Here is a 21,486-nt window from a genome sequence, read left to right on the forward strand (position 1 = left end):
CTCCCCCTACTATCTCGTATTTACCAATATAGTAACTAAACAAAGCACATTAATCCCACATTTATTTCTGGAGTTACTCTAAGCTCTAGATAGAGTTGTACCTTCTGAGACTGAAGTGTTTATGCTTCATGAGGATCCCAATCAGGCAAAGTTCACTATGAGCCTCCCTTTTCCCTCTTCCTTCCAAGAACTTTCACTTCTGATGTTTCCCTCCATATTGGGTAACTGTAGCACCATGGGAAACACAATGTGTATTACTGTAATACATAACAGTTTTATGAAGAATCCCTGGAAAAGAGAACATTACATTGTATACTATCAAAATAATAATATACAAATCAGTCATTTTATTTTTAAACAGGGAATCTCATATGAGTAAAACTTCTTGCTAATCAAGATACTCTAAAATTGTTGTCTTAACACTTATGAACTATAATGGTTAGGTTCGACAATTGTTTATAAGTGACTGTAGTGGGCTCTTTAAGTTGAAATTTAGTGACTTCCTCTTTTGTACAAGAACTTCAAAAATCCAGAGTCCCATTTCATGACTTGTCTAAAAACTCATCTTACTGAGAATGCGTAAGATCCTGAAAAGACTGTCTCGTGATGCCTGAAACACATTCACAGGTGATTTATGCCAGAAAAGGGGACACACAGGACACTATAAGATAGCTGTCACTGTTAAGGGCTTCCTTTTCCAGTCAAGCGATGGTACACTTCTCCATTATACACTGTATTTGCAATAGCACCAGGTTTGTGGTGTTGTTCTTGGATGCCACTGAGTCAGTTCCAACTCATAACGACCCTATGTACAACAGAGCGAAACACTGCTAGGTCCTGCACAATCTTCACAATCATTGCTATGTTTGAGTCCATTGTTGCAGCCACTGTGTCAATCCACCTCCTTGAAGGTCTTCCTCTTTTTGCTGACCCTTTACTTTACCAAGTGTGATGTCCTTGTCCAGGAACCAGTCCCTCCTGATAACACGTCCAAAGTACATCAAAGTCTCCCCAACCTTGTGTCTACAGAGCATTCTGGCTGTACTTCTTCCAAGGCAGATTTGTTTGTTCTTCTGGCAGTCGAGGGTATATTCAATATTCTTTGCCAACACCATAATTGTAAGGCATCAATTCTTCTTTACTCTTCCTTATTCATTGTCCAGCTTTCAACTGGACAATTAAGCCTAGGTTTCGAAGTACGTATTATTCTAGGTCTCCTCAATACTATATTTGGAATCTGGTAACAGAAGACAATGTGGGAAAGCAGGCAAACAAGTAAAGTGGTTTAATCTTTTGTCTTTAGAATTCCAATGCTCAAGTTATGAAATGGAGGAGGATACCATTTTTGTACTAAGTAACTCACACATTCCTTCTCAACAGGGAAAAAATGTACTTGTCTAACAAGGAATATACCAATTAACCTGTCCGAGAATGTCTTTTCAAGGGCTACTTAGGGATAGAAATCTGAATTAGGCTTTGGAATCTCAAATATCTGAGTTGACATTGTATTGATGAGCAGAAAAGCAAACAATAGTGATGTAGGTATTCTACATCCTCCCCTATGGCTTCTTTGACCCTTGAAGGAAACCAGTGTCCAGTAAAACCACTGATTTATACCAAAGAGTTTGTGCCTTGTGTCATCTCCCCTGTTGAAAAAACTGAGCAATTACTTTCAGTCCCTTATGACACTGATGGGAGTTTTTCTCTATTGTGTCTTTTCTTATGTCTGAAAAGATTTGAGCTCTGACTAAAGGCTTTCCCACATTCATGGCACTTGTAGGGTTTTTCCCCCATGTGAGTTCTTCGATGCTGAATATGGACAGTGCTTCGGCTAAAAGCCTTTGCACACTCATCACATGTGTAAGGTTTCTCCCCACTGTGGATTCTCTGATGTAGGATAAGGGCTGAACTCTGACTAAAGTTTTTGCCACATTCATCACATTTGTGTTGTTTTTTTCGAGAGGGGTTTTCCTTCTTCTTTCCAATCTGTCATTTTGTTTGCAAGTTCCTCGATATGTGAAACTCTAGGAAGCATTCATACAAAGGGTGTTAGAAACATCGTAATGCAGTTCTATGCCTGGAGAAGTCTTTTGCCTTGAAGCTGATTCCACACTTCTAGCTTTGGTATCTCCATCTGAAATAATAAACGGAAAAGTAAGTATCACTAGTTCTCTGTTCAGAATGAAAGACAGGGAAACAGAATGATCTAAATGGAATAAGCATGGATTAATTACCAGCTAGCATGTTTGTAAAACAGCATCATATTGTGGACAATGGAGATGGTAAGACAGAAAATACCATAGAGAGCACAGGCAAAGAGAAAGGTTACATCCTAAGGAGACAGTCAATTATAAAGACGCAAAGCTCTGTGGAAAACGTAGAGTAGTGAGGAGGGGTAAAAAGATATCTCAGAGACTGAGGAAAGTTTGCAGGAAAAGAAAGAACCTAAAAGATGAGGAATTACTGAAAATGCAGAGGAGCAATGAGAAGGAGCCAAATGTGGCAGTGGGTAGTAGTAAGCAAGATTTAGTACAAGAGTATCAATTAAAAAAAAAAGGTTGACAATGATAAATGAATGGATAAATAAGCAAAGAAAGGGGCTGAAGAAAGTCAAGGGGTCAAAAAGGAATATAGAAAACACAAGCTATGCAAAAAGAAGGAGAATTACAGACTAGGATAACTGACACCTCAAAAGATCATGGGTAGCACAGGGTACCCATCTAAGAAAAACCTCTAATTCTGTTTTACAGTACTGGTTGAATGACTCAGTTTGTTGTATTATTTTGTGTTATATTTGATGTCTATGGAAAAGTGCACACAGCTGTTTATTGGCTATAGCCATTCTGAATAAGTACAGATTTGCTTAGATACAAAGGGCCTTTGAGCTCAGGCTGTTAGGTTGCCTGAAGCTCCAAAAGAACCTATAACTTGTATGTGACTATTCCAATTTAATTTGGATGTATTAACTGAAGGAGTCACTTCAGTCATCCTCTTGATGGCATTTTAACTGAGGTGCTGAAAGACAGCAGTTTAAAATGAGTCTATAAAAAAAAAAGTATTGTAGTTTTGTACATGGTTGTGGACACGAATTAGCTGGGACTGACTGCAACTGATGAGGATACATTTATCTGAGGTAATGTAGACTGAAATTAACCCGGAGCCTGCTGATGATAAGCAATGCTCTAGGCCCTCTTAGGGCTTAGCCAGAAGATGATGTGAGAAAGGTGGTTCAGGAAGAGAAGTCAGTGACTGAGTATGACAATGGCTAAGAGAACTATGAATTTACAGGAAAAAAAGTTCAAGAAATTAATTTAAAATGGGCCTAAACATAATTATTACAAAATGAATGTATCTCAAAGGCAGAGCCAATATGGCAGAGTAGTCAGACCCTTCTTGTGGTCCCTCTTACATCAAAGACCTGAAAAAACAAGTCAATCAATTGTATACGACAATTTAGGAGCCCTGAACATCAAAGACAAAGTTAAGCAGTCAGACTGAGTGGCAGGGAGAGGGAGACACAGTTCTGAAGCAGCAAGGATTTGCCAGACCTGGCCTGGCCAGCACTCTGCAGGCTGGATGAGCCAATGCACGTGAGCTGAGGCAAGCAGTAGCACTAGGAACACGTTTTCCACATCAGGGGAAACTGAGAGGCGGAGAGTCTCCTCAAGCCTCCAGAACCAGGGAAAAATTACTCTGAATCAGCAAAAGGTAAGTACAAGCGCCTAACCTACCACGCAGATAAAAATAAACCCTTCCCCCCTTTGGGAAGTACCTCTTTCTTATTTACCTGCCATCTCCCCGCTCTGCTCTGAGTCCCGGTCAGGCTTCAGTGATTGCTGCACCCCCTGGGCTGGAAGTAGGACCCATTATATGTCCCAAGCCATTCTCCTGGCTTTGGAGAGAGAACAAATCAACAAATAGGAAAAAATAATCTGCCAGCTCCTCTCAGCCAGGAACTCAGGGCAGGCATAATCTCATTGCCTACGCACAGGCATAAGGGGTCCATGGACTTTGAATGTATATCATCCCTGCATAGACCTGTGTGGGCCCATTTCAACAGCATAGGCCCTCATTAGCACAGTACAACGGGGTATATACCTGAAGTCTATTTTCAACTGCAACAGCTATAAGCGGGAGTGGCAGATTTGAGACATTTGACAGGCTCTGCCCATTAAGCGGAAGCCCTGGTGGTATAGTGGTTAAAAGCTATGGCTGCTAACCAAAAGGTCAGCAGTTCGAATCCACCAGGCGCTCCCTGAAAATCCTGTGGGCCAGTTCTACTCTGTCCTATAGGGTCGTTATGAGTCGGAATTGACTCAATAGCAATAGATTTGGGTCATTTTTTTTGTTTGCCCGTTAAGAAAGATCCTCACCTACCTACATCAATGGCCTGAGGACTGGTGGTTCCACCTACTTCACCTAGCCACCCAAGACAGGGTTCCAAAAATAAGTGGTGCCTCCCAGTCCTTACAGCCAACAGCACTAAGTGCCCAAAGTCGGGCTGCAAAACCCACCCACCTATGAGCTCTAGGGAACAGGAACATCCCTTACACCCAGACACTCGGGGGCAGCAGTTAGCCCCTTGCCTTGCTCAGCACATGACTGCAAACTGCAGCCAGGTACCTCTGCCTACTCCAATCACCCCTGCCCACCTAGGACTACAGGTGAGAGCCTGCACCACACACTCAGTGACCAACGATGTGGACACTTAAGCTGAATCCACACAAGAAAAGTAAATGGACTCCTGGGCTCATATACCTCTAACCACATGGTGACAGGATGTGAGAGCTTCAAATATGCCAATAATCAAACTACCTCCATGACCAGCCAATTTGGGCATATCGAAACAAAATAAAACAAGAAGCTAGGACACAGTAATCAAACATAAAATAAATATAACTTACAGAAGGCTTGGAGACAACAGTCAATATCAACTCACATAAAGAGGCAGAGTATGATGGCTTCAGCAAGCAACCAAAACAAATAACCAAGAAACCTCCCAGAGGAAGTTAATTTCTTGGAATTACCAGAAGTAGAATTCAAAAAAGCTCTTCAATAGATCAGAAAGTAGATCAGGCAAGACGCAGACCAAGACAAGGAACACACAGGCAAAGCAACACAGGAACTTAAGAAGGTTATATAACAGCATACTGACAAATTTAACAGGCGGCAAGAATTCACAGAGAGACAGCAAACAGAAATCCAAAAGATTAACAAAAAAATTTCAGAATTAGACAACTCAATAGAAAGTCATAGGAGCAGAATTGAGGCAATGGAAGTCAGAATTAGTGAGACTGAAGATAAAGCACTTGACACCAACATATTTGAAGAAAAATCCGATAAAAGAATTAAAAAAAATGAAGAAACCCTAAGAATTATGTGGGACTCTATCGAGGAATAACCTACAAATGATTGGAGTACCAGAATGGTTGGGGGGGCGGATAATAGAAAATATAGAAAGAATTGTTGAAGATTTATTCACAGAAAACTTCCCTGATATTGTGAAAGATGAGAAGATATCTATCTAAGCAGCTCATCGAACCCCACACAAGGTAGATACAAAAAGAAAGTCACCAAGACGTAATTAAACTTGCCAAAACCAAGGATAAAGAGAGAATTTTATGAGCAGCAAGGGATAAACCAAAAATCATCTACAAAGGAGAGTCAATAAGAGTAAGCTAGGACTGCTCAGAAGAAACCATGCAGGCAAGAAGGCAATGGGATGACATATATAAAGCCTTGAAGGAAAAAAATTGTCAGCCAAGAATTATATATCCAGCAAAATTGTCTCTAAAATATGATGGTGAACTTAGGACATTTCCAGATAAACAGAAGTTTAGTGAATTTGTAAAAACCAAACAAAAATTACAAGAAACACAAAGGGAGTCCTCTGGTTAGAAAACCAATAACATCAGATAACAACCCAAGACTAGAACACAGGACAGAACAAACAGATATCAACTCACATAGGGAAGTCACAAAAATGAATCAAAGCTGAAACACTGAAAATAGGGAAACAGAGAGGTCAATATGTAAAAGATGACAACATTAAAACAAAAAAGAAAGACTAAATAACATAGTCATAGAACTCTCATATGGAGAGGAAGTCGAGGTGATATCAAGAAATAGAAGATTGGTTTAAACCTAGAAAAATAGAGGTAAATATTAAGGTAACCACAAAGGAAACTAACAATCCTATGCATCAAAATAAAAAACAAGAAAAAGATAAAGACTCAGCAAATACAAAATCAACAGCGATGAAAAGAAAATACATAAAGAAAAATGACTCAGCACAGAAAATTAAGTGGAACAAAGAAACTTGTCAACACCACACACACAAAAAAATACATCAAAATGATAGCACTAAACTCATAAAAAAAAAAAAACAACTCATACCTACCAATAATTACACTGAATGTAAATGGACTAAATGCACCAATAAAGAGACCGAGAGTGGCAGAATGGATTAAAAAATACAACCCGTCTATATGTTGCCTACAAGAGACACACTTTAGACTCAAAGACACAAAACAAATTAAAACTCGAAGGATGGAAAAAAAAATATATCAAGCAAACAACAATCAAAAAAGAGCAGGAGTGGCAATACCAATCTCTGACAAAACAGACTTTAAAGCAAAATCTACCATAAAGGATAAGGAAGGACACTCATGGATTGAACTGTATCCCCCAAAATATCTGTCAACTTGGCTAGATCATGATTCCCAGTATTGTATGTTTGTCTAACATTTTGTCATCTGATGTGATTTCCCTATGTGTTGTAAATCCTATCACTATGATGTAATGAGACGGATTAGTGGCAGTTATATTGATGAGACCTACAAGATTACATAGTGTCTTAAGCCAATCTCTTTTGAGATATAAAAGAAAAAAGTGAGCAGAGAGACACGGGGGACATCACACCACCAAGGAAGCAGTGCTAGGAGCAGAATGCATCCTCTGGACCTGTAGTACCTGTGCTGAGATGCTCCCAGACCAAGGGAAGACTGATGACAAGGACCTTCCTTCAGAGCCAACGGAGAAAGCCTTCCCCTGGAGCCAGTGTCCTGAATTTGGACTTGTAGACTGCTAGACTGTGAGAGAATAAACTTCTCTGTTGAAGCCATCCACTCGTGGTATTTCAGTTATAGCAGCACTAGATGACTAAGATAGACACTACATAATGAGTAAAGGGTCAATTCACCGGGAGGACATAACCATAATAATTATTTATGCACCCAATGACAGGCCTCCACAATACATAAAACGAACTCTAACAGCATTGAAAAGAGAAATAGAAAGCTCCACAACAGTAGAAGGAGGCTTTAACACACCACTTTTGGTGAAGGTCAGAACATCCAGAAGGAAACTCAATAAAGACACAGAAAATCTAAATGCCATAATCAACCAACTTGATCTCATAGACATACACAGAATACTCCACCCAACAGCAGTTAACTATACTTTCTTTTCCAATGCACATGGAACAGTCTCCAGAACAGACTACATATTAGGCCACAAAGCAAGCCTTAACAGAATCCAAAACATTAAAATATTACAAAGCATCTTTTCTGACCATAAAGCCAAAAAAGTAGAAATCAATAACAGAAAAATCAAGGGAAAAAAAATCAAATACATGGAAACCAAATAACACCTTGCTCAAAAACTACTGGGTTATAGAAGAAATTAAGGATGGAATAAAGAAATTCACAGAAACAAATGAGAATGAAAACACATGCTATCAGAACACTTGGTACACAGCAAAAGCAGTGCTCGGAGGTCAATTTATAGCAATAAATGCACACATTCAAAAAGAAAAAAGGGCCAAAATCAAAATGTTAACCCTACAACTTGAACAAAAAAGAGAGCAGCAAAAGAAGCCTGTGGGCACCAGAAGAAAGGAAATAATGAAAATTAGAGCAGAAATAAATGAAATAGAGAATAGAAAAACAATTCAAAGAGTTAACAAGACCAAAAGCTGGTTCTTTGAAAAGATCAACAAAATTGATAAACCACTGGACAAACTAACAAAAGAAAAATTTCAAGAAGAAGCAAATAAACCAAATAAGAAACGAGATAGACAATATCACAACAGGCCCAACTGAAATTAAAAGAAACATAATAGCATACTATGAAAAATTGTACTCCAACAAATTTGAAAACCTAGAGGAACTGGACAAATTTCTAGAAACACACTACCTACTTAAACTAACACAAACAGAGGCAGAACAACTAAATAAACCTATAACAAAAGAAGAGATTGAAGAGGTAATTAAAAAACTCCCAAGAAAAAAAAAGCCCTGGCCTTGACAGCTTCACTGGAGAATTCTACCAAACTTTCAGAGAAGAGATAACACTACTACTACTAAAGGTATTTCAGAGCATAGAAAAGGATAGAATACTCCCAAACTCATTCTTTGAAGCCAGCATAACCCTGATACCAAACCAGGTAAAGACACCACAAAAAAATTAATTACAGATCAATATCCATCATGAACATAGACACAAAAATCCTCAAAAAAATTACACCCAATAGAATTCGACAACATATCAAAAAAAATAATTCGCCATGACCAAGTGGGATTCACACCAGGTATGCAGGGATGGTTCAACATTAGAAAAACTATCAGCGTAATCCATCACATAAATAAAAGACAAGAACCACATTATCTTACCAATTGTTGCAGAAAAGACATCTGAGAAAGTCCAACACCCATTCATGAAAAAAACTCTCAGCAAAATAGGAATAGAAGGGAAACTCCTCAACACAATAAAGGACCTTTATACAAAGCCAACAGCCAACATCATCCTAAATAGACAGAGTCTGAAAGCATTCCCCTTGAGAATGGGAACCAAACAAGGATGCCCTTCATTAGGACTCTGACTCAACATTGTGCTGAAGGTCCTAGCCAGAGCAATGAGGCAAGAAAAAGAAATAAAGAGCATCCAAATTGGTAAAGAAGAAGTAAAAGTATCCCTATTTGCAGATGATATGATCTTATACACAGAAAACCTCAAAGAATCCATAAGAAAAGTACTGGAACTAATAGAAGACTTCAGCAAAGTATCAGAACTCAAGATAAACACATAAAAATCAGCTGGATTCCTCTATACCAACAAAGAGAACACTGAAGAGAAAATCACCAACTGGATACCATTTACAATAGCCCCCCAAAAGATAAAATACTTAATAATAAAGCTAACCAGAGATGTAAAAGACCTATACAAAGAAAACTACAAGACACTACTGCAAGAAACCAAAAGAGACTTACGAAAGTGGAAAAAACATACCTTGTTAATGGGTAGGAAGACTTAACATTGTGAAAATGTCACTTCTACCCAAAGTGATCTACAGATACAATGTAATCTGGATCCGAATTCCAACAACATTTTTTAATGAGATGGAAAAACAAATCACCAACTTCATATGGAAAGAGAAGAGGCCCTGGATAAGGAAAGCATAATTGTAGAAGAACAACAAAGTGGAAGGCCTCACACTACCTGATTTTAGAACCTATTATACGGCCACAGTAGTCAAAACAGCCTGGTACTGATACAACGGTTAGAGAGACCAATGGAACAGAATTGAGAATCCAGATGTAAATTCATCCACCTATGAGCAGCTGATATTTGACAAAGGCCCAAAGTCTGCTAAATGCGGAAAAGACAGCTCTTTAACAAATGGTGCTAGCATAACTGGATATCCATTTGCAAAAAAAAGAAACAAGACCCATACCTCACACCATGCACAAAAACTAACTCAAAATGGATCAAAGATCTAAATATAAAATCTAAAACAATCAAGATCATGGAAGAAAAAATAGGAACAATGCTAGGAGCCCTAACACATGGCATAAACAAAATACAAAACATAACAATGCGCAAATACTTGAAGAAAAACTAGATAACTGGGAGCACCTAAAATCAAACACTTATGCTCATCCAAAGACTTCATCAAAAGAATAAAAAGACAACCTACAGACTGGGGAAAAAATTCTTTGGCTACGACAAATCCAATCAGCATCTAATCTCTAAACTCTACAAGATACTACAAAACCTCAACACCAAAAAGACAAATAACCCAACTAAAAAATGGGCAAAGGATATAAACAGGCGCTTCACCAAAGAAGACATTCAGATGACTAATAGATACATGAGGAAGTGCTCAGGGTCATTAGCCATTACAGAAACGCAAATCAAAACTTCAATGAGATACCATTTCACCCTTACAAGGCTAGCAGTAATCCAAAAACACAAAACAATAAATGTTGGAGAGGTAGTGGAAAGACTGGAACATTTATACACTGCTGGTGGGAATGTAAAATGGTACAACCACTTTGGAAATCAATTTGGCACTTCCTTAAAAAGCTAGAAATAGAACTACCACATGATCCAGCAATCCCACTCCTTGGAATATATCCTAGAGAAATAAGTGCCCTCACATGAATAGATAGATGCACACCCATGTTCACTGCAGCACTGTTCACAATAGCAAAAAGATGGAAACAACCTGGCTGCCCATCAACGGATGACTGGATAAACAAATTATGGTATATTCACACAGTGGAATACTACACAATGGTAAAGAACAATGATGAATCCTTGAAACATCTCATGACATAGATGAATGTGGAAGGCATTATGCTGAGTGAAATTAGTCAGTCGCAAAAGGAAAAATATTATATAAGACTACTATTATAAGAACTCAAGAAAAGGCTTAAACAGAGGAAAACATTCTTTGATGGTTACAAGGGTGGGGAGGGAGGGAGAGGGGAATTTACTACCTAGATAGTAGATAAGATTTGGCTTAGGTGAAGAGAAGGACAGCACACAATACTGGGGAAGTCAGCACAACTGGACTAAACCAAAAGCTAAGAAGTATCCTGAACACAACTAAACACTTCGAGGGACAGAGTAGCAGAGGCAGGGGTCTGGGGACCACGGTTTTAAGAGACATCTAAGTCAATTGGCATGACAAAACTTATTAAGAAAATGTTCTGCATCCCACTTTGTTGAGTGGTGTCTGGGGTCCTAAAAGCTAGTGAGTGGCCACCTAAGATTCATCAATTGGTCCCAACTCACCTGGAGCAAAGGAGAATGAAGAACACCAAAGACAAAAGGAAAATATTAGCCAAAGAGACAGAAAGGGCCACATAAATGAGAGATTACATCAGCCTGAGGCCAGAAGAACTAGATGGTGCCCAGCTACCACCAATGACTGCCCTGACAGGCAACACAACAAAGAGTCCCTGACAGAGCGGAGGAAAGTGGGGTGCAGAACTCAAATTCTAGTAAAAAGACCAGACTTAATGATCTGACTGAGACTAGAGGAACCCCAGAAGACACGGCCCCCGGACTCTGTTAACCCAGAACTAAAAACATTCCTGAAGCCAACTCTTCAGACTATAAGGCATAAAGTGATACACGTGAAGAGTATCATTTCTTAGTTCACGTAGATACATGAGACTGAATGGGCAGCTCATGTCTGGAGGCGAGATGAGAAGGCAGAAAGGGATAGGAGCTGGTTGAACAGACATGGGAAATCAGGGGTGGAAAGGGTGAGTGTGCTGTCACAGTACGGGATAGCAACTAGGGTCACATAACAATGTGTGTATAAATTTTTGTATAAGAAACTAACGTGAGCTATAAATTTTCACCTAAAGCACAATTTAAAAAAAAGAATATATCTCTTGCATTTATTCATAAGTATGGTAATTTATTGTTACCGATTTAAATAGAAATAATTTCATAACTGGTTAGGATTCAGTCTCAAATTCATTTTTTTATAGCTCATATTCCAAAGTGACCTAGATGTTTAGTCACCATTATCAAAATCCTGGCAAGAGTTAGCACTTGACCACTGAGACCAAGGTCATACGCAGAAGCTTTGAGAAAACCTGACTCAGTACCACAAAAATCATGCAGTGACCTTAAGGAATGCTTCTGTTATCCCATCACAGGATCCTGGTTCTTTCTGCCTTGTATTGCAAGACCCTGGGACCTTCTGCTTTCTGTTTAAAATTTCTACACATCTTAAAAACTGTGGGAAAGGCCTCTGTGAAGACACTGGCTGGTAGAACATGGTTCTTGCCAAAACCGGGAGCCCAGGACCTGGCTTTGAGGCTGATCACTTCTGTAGTCAGCACAAAACAAAGCCACTGAGGCCGGAATGGTTTCCCTCCCTATCTTGATGGAGTGTGAAGACTTTGACTTTTCTCTTAGTTAAGCCAGGGTAATTTCTAGACTGGAAGTATTAAGTTCCCAATAAACAGAGCCAGTCAATCCTTGTCGGAGCAGGCACCTACCAAGTAAGGATGACAATCTGTTTTCTAAATCTCTCTAAATTTTAAAATTTCCTTTAATTTCTAACAGCTCTAACCTTGCTCAGCTGCTTACTGTTCCCCCTGCCCCTCTGGAAACACAAGCAGTGGTGAAGAAAGAGGAGGTGATCCTCCCAGCTGGGGTTTCCTTTTCATTTCTGGCTCCCACCTTCTCCAGGATGATCATTAAGACGGAGCGTCTCAGCACGCATATCACTTCGTCAGAGAGGCCTTCTCCACTCTTCTAAGACTCTGTGCCCTACCCTGCTTGATCCCCCCCTTATCATGTCTTTCTCCTGCTCCCCCATGCCTAAAAAACCCATTGCTGTCAAGTTTGAGTCCAACTGATAGTGACCCTATGGGACAGAGTGGAACTGCCCCATAGGGTTTCCAAGAAGTGGCTAGTGGATTTGACCTGCTGACCTTTTGGTTAGCAGCTGAGCTCTTAACCACTGCGCCCCCAGGGCTCCTTTTCCCCCATAAACCAAAAAAAAAACCTGTTGCCATCGAGTCGGTTCCAACTCATAGTGATACTGAATAAATAAATAAAACCAAAAAACCAAACCAAACCCGTTGCCGTTGAGTCGATTCCGACTCATAGTGACCCTGTAGGTCAGAGTAGAACTGCCCCATAAAGTTTCCAAGGAGCGCCTGGTGGATTTGAACTGCCAAACTTTTGGTTAGCAGCTGTAGCACTTAACCACTATACCACCAGGGTTTCTGAATAAATAAATAGCATTTATTTATTTAATATCCACCATGGAAAACCAGATTGCTGTGTCAACTATTTTGGAGAAACTTTGTCAAAAGTGATATAACAGTAATGAAGGCAGGTTTAGGATGTGGGGGAAACATATTCAAAGCACCACAAGAGAGTAAAGTCATCTCAGCAGCAATATGGGCAATTGCGACACTAGATCCCACCAGTAACTGAGCAAGGAGCTATACAGGAAAATGATGATGTAGACCAGTGGTGTTTACACTGTGTACCTTGGAGTCCCACAGAAGGGTCTTGGGGACTGCCTGAAGGTAAAAGAGGCTTCAGACCTCTTATAAGGGTGAGCGGGAGGCCCCATGGGCTGGGACTGCTTGCTTCTACTTCAGCCAGAGAAGCTGTGTTTTCATCTGTTTTACATATTGGAGCTCCAAGTAAGATTTCATTTGAGAAAAACGTTATGCTGCTTAAGAAAGCTTTGAAAACCCTGATGAAGGTGATGTCAGAGATTTAAAAGTCTAAGGATTATAAGAATCTGTGAGAAAGAAACAAGAACAACACACTGTCAGTGTTTGTTTGGCAGGATGAGTAACAGAGAAGTGCCCGCCCTGAGGAGAAGATGGAGGGGGGATTTGAGATGCCTTGCAAAAAGCAGTCAAGATGTATGCAATGGGCTGAAATGCCACCTTTGCCCCCCACCGTGAGCTGAATCCTGCCCCTACCATTTTGTCTTAAGGAGTGGCATTCCCACGATGCCCACCGAAGCTGCTTCTTGCTGGGTTTGAGCTGGCTGCTTGGTAACTCCTGAGTTACTCGCCAAGGCACTAGCTTCTCTGCAAATATGTCCCCTCTTCGTCCAAAAAATAAGACCTGGAATGAATTAGGTATAACTGAGGCTAAAGAAGGAAAATCATATTGGGAATTCAGGGTAAAACAATAGAGAAGAAACTGGGACATAGGAAAAGGGAGCAAAGAAGTAGAGCTAGATTCCATTTTCTGGGATACCCATGAGCACATGTGCCACCCTACTCATCCAGTTGTACTGAAGGAATACAACTTAACCGCTCAACTCCAGTGATGAGCAGTGCTCCTGACTCAGCCTGGTCGTTCATCCCCACAGATGCCCTTCTTACCTGCTCTGCTGGCCCGTCGAGCTCTCTCTGCAATCTCCAGCAGAGTCATGGCTTCCTCTCCCTTCTCTGGCTGATGCTTCTGCACCCAGGCCTGCAGCTCTTTGGGCAGAAAGGCCAGGAATTGCTCCAGCACCAGCAGCTCCAGGATCTGCTCCTTGGTGTGCACCTCCAGCCTCAGCCAGAGATGACAAAGTTCCCAGAGCTGGCTCAGAGTCTGCCAGGGCCCAGGTGAATCCTGGTAACCAAACTGCCTGAACTGCTGGCGGAAGGTCTCTGGGCTGCAGCAGCTGCTCCAATGGAGGCTGGAGTCCCAATTGCAGGCCTGCTGTTCCTCTTCCATCTTCACTATCAGAATCCCATCAGGCTCTGCCGAAGTTTGTGGAAGGGGTGTTGGTGACTCTCTCAACTACGCAGACATTTTGACTTTGAATAGTCCAGGACAACTAGGCTTTGTCAAGGACGTGAAGCTCTCCTATGGACACTCCTTAATACAACTAAAGAAACAAGCGGAAACAAAGACAAATAAAACATGCTTCTTAGAACACCATCAGTATGAATAGAAACATAAGACTGTACAGAAAGTACTGACCTTAATCTTAATATAAACCATGATTTGAAGAATATTTCTTTCTCTAGGCTCAAGCATAACAATGATTGTGAGGATGGCACAGGACCGGGCAGTGTTTCGTTCTGCTATGAGTTGGAATCGACTCAATGGCCCCTAACAGCAACAACTTTCTCTAAGAGAATCAAAGAGCTATGACTCACTAGTTCATATGCATGAGTAATTCCCAGTTTATTCTGAACACCAGGCTCACAGGCTGACTGAAAATTAAAATAAGAGATCAGCCAGCATTGTATAAGAGATCCCAGAGAGTAGAAATAAGGAAGGCCTATAGAAAAGCTATGACCCTGGAGCAGGTTCAAAGAGCTGATTAATTTTCTCCAGCCTGCTGCAAAGAGTTCTAATAGTCTCATGAGAGAAGTACTTTTGTGTGAATTTTTTTTCAATTTTAACTAACTGTGGCAACAATATTATTTTGACATTAAAAGAAACATTCAAAAGAAATCATATATTTCTCCATCTAAATGAATGTATTTTCATATTCTACTTCCCATCCATAACATCTATCTAGATGTATATGTGAATATGTAGATATATGCTCCACTATCTCTTTGTTGTAGAATGAACAAATCTATCTCAGAAGTACAGCCAGAATGCTCCTTAGAAGCATGGATGGCAAGATTACATCTCACATACTTTGGACATGCTATCAGGAGGGATCAGTTCCTGGAGAAAGACATCATGCTTGGTAAAGTAGAGGGCCAGCAAAAAAGAGGAAGACCCTCAATGAGACGGACTGGCAGTGGCTGCAACAATGGCCTCAAGCATAATAACGATCATGAGAAGCGCGCAGGACCAGGCAGCATTTCATTCTGTTGTACACAGGGTCACTATGAGTTGGAGCCAATTCGACGGCACCTGACAACGATAACGACATCTCTTTATTGTAGAATATTTAAGTTGTTTCTAATTTTCATCAATATAAGTGCTGCTCAGAGGCACATCTTCACGAACATACTATTTTTCTTTCAAATTATTTCCTTCAAGCATGTCCCAAGAACTCTGCTCACTGGGGTCAAGTAGAGTGGCAAATTTCACCTTGCAAGGAAGGTGGGACAATACTTTTCTTAGTACCACTTTTAGTGTATATTTATAAAATGGAGATAATAGTAGCCTCATAAGGCTTTTATGAGAATTAAATGAGTTTATATTTATTAAAGTCATTATAATAGTGCTTGGCACCTAGTGTGTTCCCTATGTCAGGAATCACTTGCATCTTAGCACATCATCGTATAAGTTTGTATCACTTACTTAATAATTTATTATCATCTCTCCCCTGCTAGAGTACAAGCTTTGTGAAGCTACTAGCCTCGTTCAGGTCACTGCTAACCAAAAGGTCAGCAGTTCAAATCCACCAGGTACTCCTTGTAAACCCCATGGGGCAGTTCTACTCTGTCCTTTACAGTCACTATGAGTCAAAATCAACTCGATGGCAGTGGGCTTGATTTTTTTGGTTTTTATACCAATGATTAATCAAATTTGAAAAGTTGTACAGTGGTTATCTGATAGCATTTATAAAGTTCAGCAAATGATGGCTAATTTTAAAATCTTACGTGTGCCCCTATTTTTCCTCTTTATGTCATCTGTCATCTGATTGTTTTCCCTACCTCACCAAGTGCTGTTCCAGGCACTGAAGACATGTCAGTGACCTGAATGAGGCCAGTGGCTTCACAAAGCTTATACTCTCACAGGGGAGATATGATAATAAATTATCAAGTGATACAAACCTATACAGTGATATGCTAAGATCCAAATGATACCTGACGTATGGAACACACTAGGTACCAAGCTCTGTTCTACTGACTTTAATAAATATAAACTCATTTAATCCTCATAAAAGCCTTATGAGGCTACTTTTATCCCAATTTTATAGATGAGGAACCACAAGGCCAGATAATGTGACCAAAGACAAAGTGGCAGTGCTGGGGTATGAATCCAAGGCATCCAGTCATGCACTGTGCTACACCGTCAAGAGGCTGGAGGTAGGGCAGTCCCCTCACTGGGAACCCCTATGCAGAGTCCCAGCACTCAGAAGGAAGTCACAGGAGCAACAGGCCCAGATGAGCCTGGAACAGAGTCTAAGGGACAAGAAGGAAGAATTGTGAAGGATTGAGGCCACGAGTTTGGAGCCATCAGAGAGCATTACATTTAAGGGACCCTAAGGAAACCCTGGTGGTGTAGTGGTTAAGTGCTACAGCTGCTAACCAAAGGGTCGGCAATTTGAATCCACCAGGCGCTCCTTGGAAACTCTATGGGGCACTTCTACTCTGTCCTATAGGGTCGCTATGAGTTGGAATCAACTCGACGGCACTGGGTTTCCTAAGACCAAGACCAAGGAGCCCTGGTGGTACACTGGTAAAGCTCTCCACCAGTTGGTGGTTCCAACCCACCAGCTGTTCTGTGGGAAAAAGAAGTGGCAGTCGGCTTCTATAAAGTTTATAGTCTTGGAAACCCTACGAAGCAGTTCAACTCTGTTCTATAGGGTCGCTATGAGTTGAAACAGACTGACTGCAAAGGGTAAGGCCAAAACAAGGAGCCCTGGTGGCACAGTGGTTAAGCACTCCGCTGCTAAGGGAAAGGCTGGAAGTTTTAACTCACCAGAGGAGAAGAAAGATGTAGCAATCTGCTCCCATAAAGATTACTGCTTTGGAAACACTTATAGAGCAGATCTACTTTGTCCTGTAGAGCTGCTATGAGTAGGAATCAACTTGACCACAAAAGATCCTTCCAAAGGCCAAAACAGCCTTCCAGACCAGAACGCACTGTGTCTTCAGCACCAGGAGCAGAATCTGTGCGGTCTCCACAATTGCCCTCAGCTCTAAACGACACAGAGAACCAAATTTCCGACATCACACGGCGTCCTTTCCGAACACGGTCCCTCCGAAGGGAGGCTTCGCCCAGAGTCAGGGACGCAGGGGTCTTTCTGGAGGGGAACAACGCTCAGTTCAAAATCCCCATCTTGTGGACTGGCTCTGGGAGGGCGGGGGTCCGACAGTCCTCAGGCACCACCCAAGTGCCCTCCCACTCTCCCCTGTGCGGCGCCTCACTCCGGCTGGGAACAGCCTCAGCAAGGCCGCGGTGGGGACTGGAGAGGCGCGCGGGGAGAGGTGCGGGCGTCAGAGCCGCGCTCAGACCGGGCGTGGGGTGGGCGCGCGGTAGGAGGGTCGTAGGGAATGAAAGAGCGTTCAGCGGGATTGGGGATATGCCGGGGAGCAGTAGGCAGGTTCCAGGGGTTGTGCAGGGGAAGGACAAGTAGAGGTGGTGCGTGGGCGAAGAGTGCAGCAGGGAAGCGCCCCTCGCCAGTGGATATCGGGAGGAATGTGAAGAGAGGATGCGCGGGTGAGCGGAGGGAGGCCGGGTCAAGGCGATGCCACCGTCTCTCCCACAACCCCGATGACGGACGGTTGTCGCCCACGCCTAGGAGCCCTGACGAGGCCTCGGCTCTCACCTCCGGGCCGGGAAGGACCACCCTGCGAGGTCCAGAAGAAGCTGGAGGAAGCGTTCGGCCGCAGCTGCTTCCTGTCCTGGCTGCAGGGTGGGGGCGGGGCCGGGAAGCCGGAGCAGTTACCATGGAGACAAGCCAACACCGCCTCCCGCCTCCTGGAGGTAGGGTCCAATATAGGTGAAGGGGGATAACCGCAAAGGATGGGAATTCAGCAGCCCCGTATCACCGTTCAAAGAAACTACCTTTTTTTTTTTTTTTTTTTACTTCTCAGAGTGCTTTAACCTACATTATTCATTTACTCATTTGAGAACTCATTTACAGAAAATAAAACTAAAGTTTCCGTGACTTGCCCAAGGTCTTAGAGAGAAGACACCCTTTGACATCGAGTGGATTCCGACTCATAGTCCATAGCGACCCTATAGGACAGAGTAGGACTGCCCCAGAGGGTTTCCAAGGAGCGGCTGGTAGGTTAGAACTGCCTGCCTTTTGGTTAGCAACCAACCGCTTAAGCACTGCACTACCAGGGCCCCAGGGAGAAAAGAATCCTATGCTTTCTACCTCTCCGCACAACCTTCCTCTAATACCGTCACCCCGGAATGTTAGGTGCCCTCAGTGGATTCTGACTGACAGAGACCCTATGCACAACAGAACAAGTCCAGCGATGAACTTCGGAACAGACCATCAATTGCTCATGTGTAAGTTCCAGTTGAAGCTGAAGAAAAAACAAGTCCAGGAGAGCCAAAATACCACCTTAAGAATATCCCACCTGAATTTAGAGACCATCTCAAGAATAGATTTGATGCATTGAAAACTAATGACCAAAGACCAGATGAGTTGTGGAATGACATCAAGGACACCATACATGAAGAAAGCAGAGGTCATTAAAAAGACAAGAAAGAAAGACCAAAACGGATGTCAGAACAGACTGTGAAAGTTGCTCTTTAACGTAGAGTAGGTAAAGTGAAAGAAGAAATGATGAAGTAAAGGAGGTGAACAGAAGATTTCAAAGGGCAGCTGGAGAAGACAAAGTAAAGCATTATAATGAAATGTGCAAAGACCCAGAGTAAGAAAATCAAAAGGGAAGAACACACTCGACATTTCTCAAGCTGAAAGAACTGAAGAAAAAATTGAAGCCTCAAGCTGCAGTTTTGAAGGATTCTACTAGGAAAATATTGAACAACCCAGGAAGCATCAAAAAAAAAATGGAAAGAAATTCTCATAAAATATCAGACTTCCCAGGACAGGAACCATTCCCGAAGACAACTCATCAGACATGGAAGGGACTGGACAATGGGTTGGAGAGAGATGCTGACGAAGAGTGAGCTACTTGTATCAGATGGACACTTGAGACTGTGTTGGCATCTCCTGTCTGGAGGGGAGATAGGAGGGTAGAGAGGGTTAGAAACTGGCAAAATTATCATGAAAGGAGAGACTGGAAGGACTGACTCATTAGGGGGAGAGTAAGTGGGAGTATAGAGTAAGGTGTATATAAGCTTATATGTGACAGACTGACTTGATTTGTAAATGTTCACTTAAACCTCAATAAAAATTATTAAAAAAAAAAAAAAGACCAGACTTAATGGCCTGACTGGGACTAGAAGGACCTTGGAGGTCATGGTTCTTAGACTTTCTGTTAGCCCAAGACAGGAAGCATTTCCAAAGCCAGCTATTCAGACAGGGATTGGACTCGACTATAGTTTAGAAAACGATACTGGTGAGAAGTGAGCTTCTTGGATCAACTAGACACATGAGACTATGTGGGCAGCTCCTATCTGGAGGGGAAATGAGAGGGCAGAGGGGGTCAGAAGCTGGCTGAATGGACACGAAAATAGAGAGCGGAGGGAAGGAGTGTGCTGTCTCATTAGGGGGAGAGCAACTAGGAGTATATAGCAAGGTGTATATAAATTTTTGTATGAGAGACCGGCTTGATTTGTAAACTTTTACTTAAATCACAACAAAAATTAAAAAAAAAAAAGATGGAAAGAATAATCACTATACCAAAAAGAATTGGTCAACATTCAACCCTTCTAGGAGGTAGCATATGATCAAGAACTGATTTGTTTTACTGAAGGAAGAGGTCCAAGCTGGCCCGAAGGAATTGTTGAAAAACAAGGCTCCAGGAAACCCTGTTGGCATAGTGGTTAAGTGCTATGGCTGCTAACCAAAAGGTCAGCAGTTCAAATCCACCAGGCACTCCTTGGAAACTCTATGGGGCAGTTCTACTCTGTCCTATAGGGTCGCTATGAGTCAGAATCGACTCGACGGCAACGGTTACGGTAAGGTAAGCCTCCAGGAATTGATGAGATACCGATTGAGATGTTTCAATAAACAGATGCCGTGCTGGAGGCACTCACTCATCTATGCAAAGAAATTCGGAGACGGTTACCTAGCCAATCATCTGGAAGAGATCCATATTTGTGCCCATTCCAAAGGAAGGTGATCGAACTGAACGTGGGAATTTTTGAACAACATCATTAATAACACACACAAGCAAAATTTTTTTGAGGATAATTCAAAGTGATTGCAGCAGTACATCGGCAGGGAACTGCTTGAAATTAAGCCAGATTCAGATGAGGACGTGGAACAACGGATATCATTGCTGATGTCAGATGAATCTTGACTGAAAGAAAGGATACCAGAAAGATGTTTACGTGTGTTTTATTAACTATGCAAGGGCATTCGACTGTATCTTTTTGAGGAATGAGACTCCATTCCTCTTCAGTTTGTAATTCCGAGCATAGAAGACCATACCAAAAAAACCCAGTGCCGTCGAGTTGATTCCAACTCATAGCAACCCTACAGGACAGAGTAGAACTGCCCCATAGAGTTTCCAAGGAGCACCTGGCGGATTTGAACTGCCGACCCTTTGGTTAGCAGCCATAGCTCTTAACCTCTATGCCACCAGGGTATCCATAGAAGCCCATATGACTGTCCAATTCAGAAAGTCTAATACTAGTCCATTTCAGCCCACTGATGCCTAGGATATCGATCTTTTTGCGTTCCATTTCATTTTTGATGACTTCCAATTTATATTACACACTGTAAAACTATTGGGTTAAGCTCTTGACTACTAACTGAAAGGTCGACTCTTGAATCCATCAGCCGCTCCTTGTGAGAAAGGTGTGGCAGTCTGCTGTAGTAAAGATTCACAGCCTCTGAAGCCCTATGGGGCAGTTCTACTCTGTCCAATAGACTTGACAGCAATGGGCTATATGTGTATGCGAGTTCCCTGGGTGGTGCAAATGATTTGC

The 21,486-nt window shown here is 41.8% G+C and overlaps 1 protein-coding gene across 1 annotated transcript; it reads right to left on the reverse strand.

Moving 5' to 3' along the window:
• Window positions 1-1,429: 1,429 nt before the first annotated feature.
• Window positions 1,430-18,264, reverse strand: ZNF396 (zinc finger protein 396). The gene is given in 6 exon segments (XM_049902546.1): window positions 1,430-1,968; window positions 1,971-2,134; window positions 13,755-13,902; window positions 14,166-14,199; window positions 14,201-14,659; window positions 18,239-18,264. Coding segments are annotated over 5 exon segments (939 nt in total). The 5' UTR covers window positions 14,506-14,659; window positions 18,239-18,264; the 3' UTR covers window positions 1,430-1,680.
• Window positions 18,265-21,486: the final 3,222 nt, after the last annotated feature.

Source organism: Elephas maximus, chromosome 11 (assembly GCF_024166365.1).
Source record: "Elephas maximus indicus isolate mEleMax1 chromosome 11, mEleMax1 primary haplotype, whole genome shotgun sequence".
NCBI classification, from domain to species: domain Eukaryota; kingdom Metazoa; phylum Chordata; class Mammalia; order Proboscidea; family Elephantidae; genus Elephas; species Elephas maximus.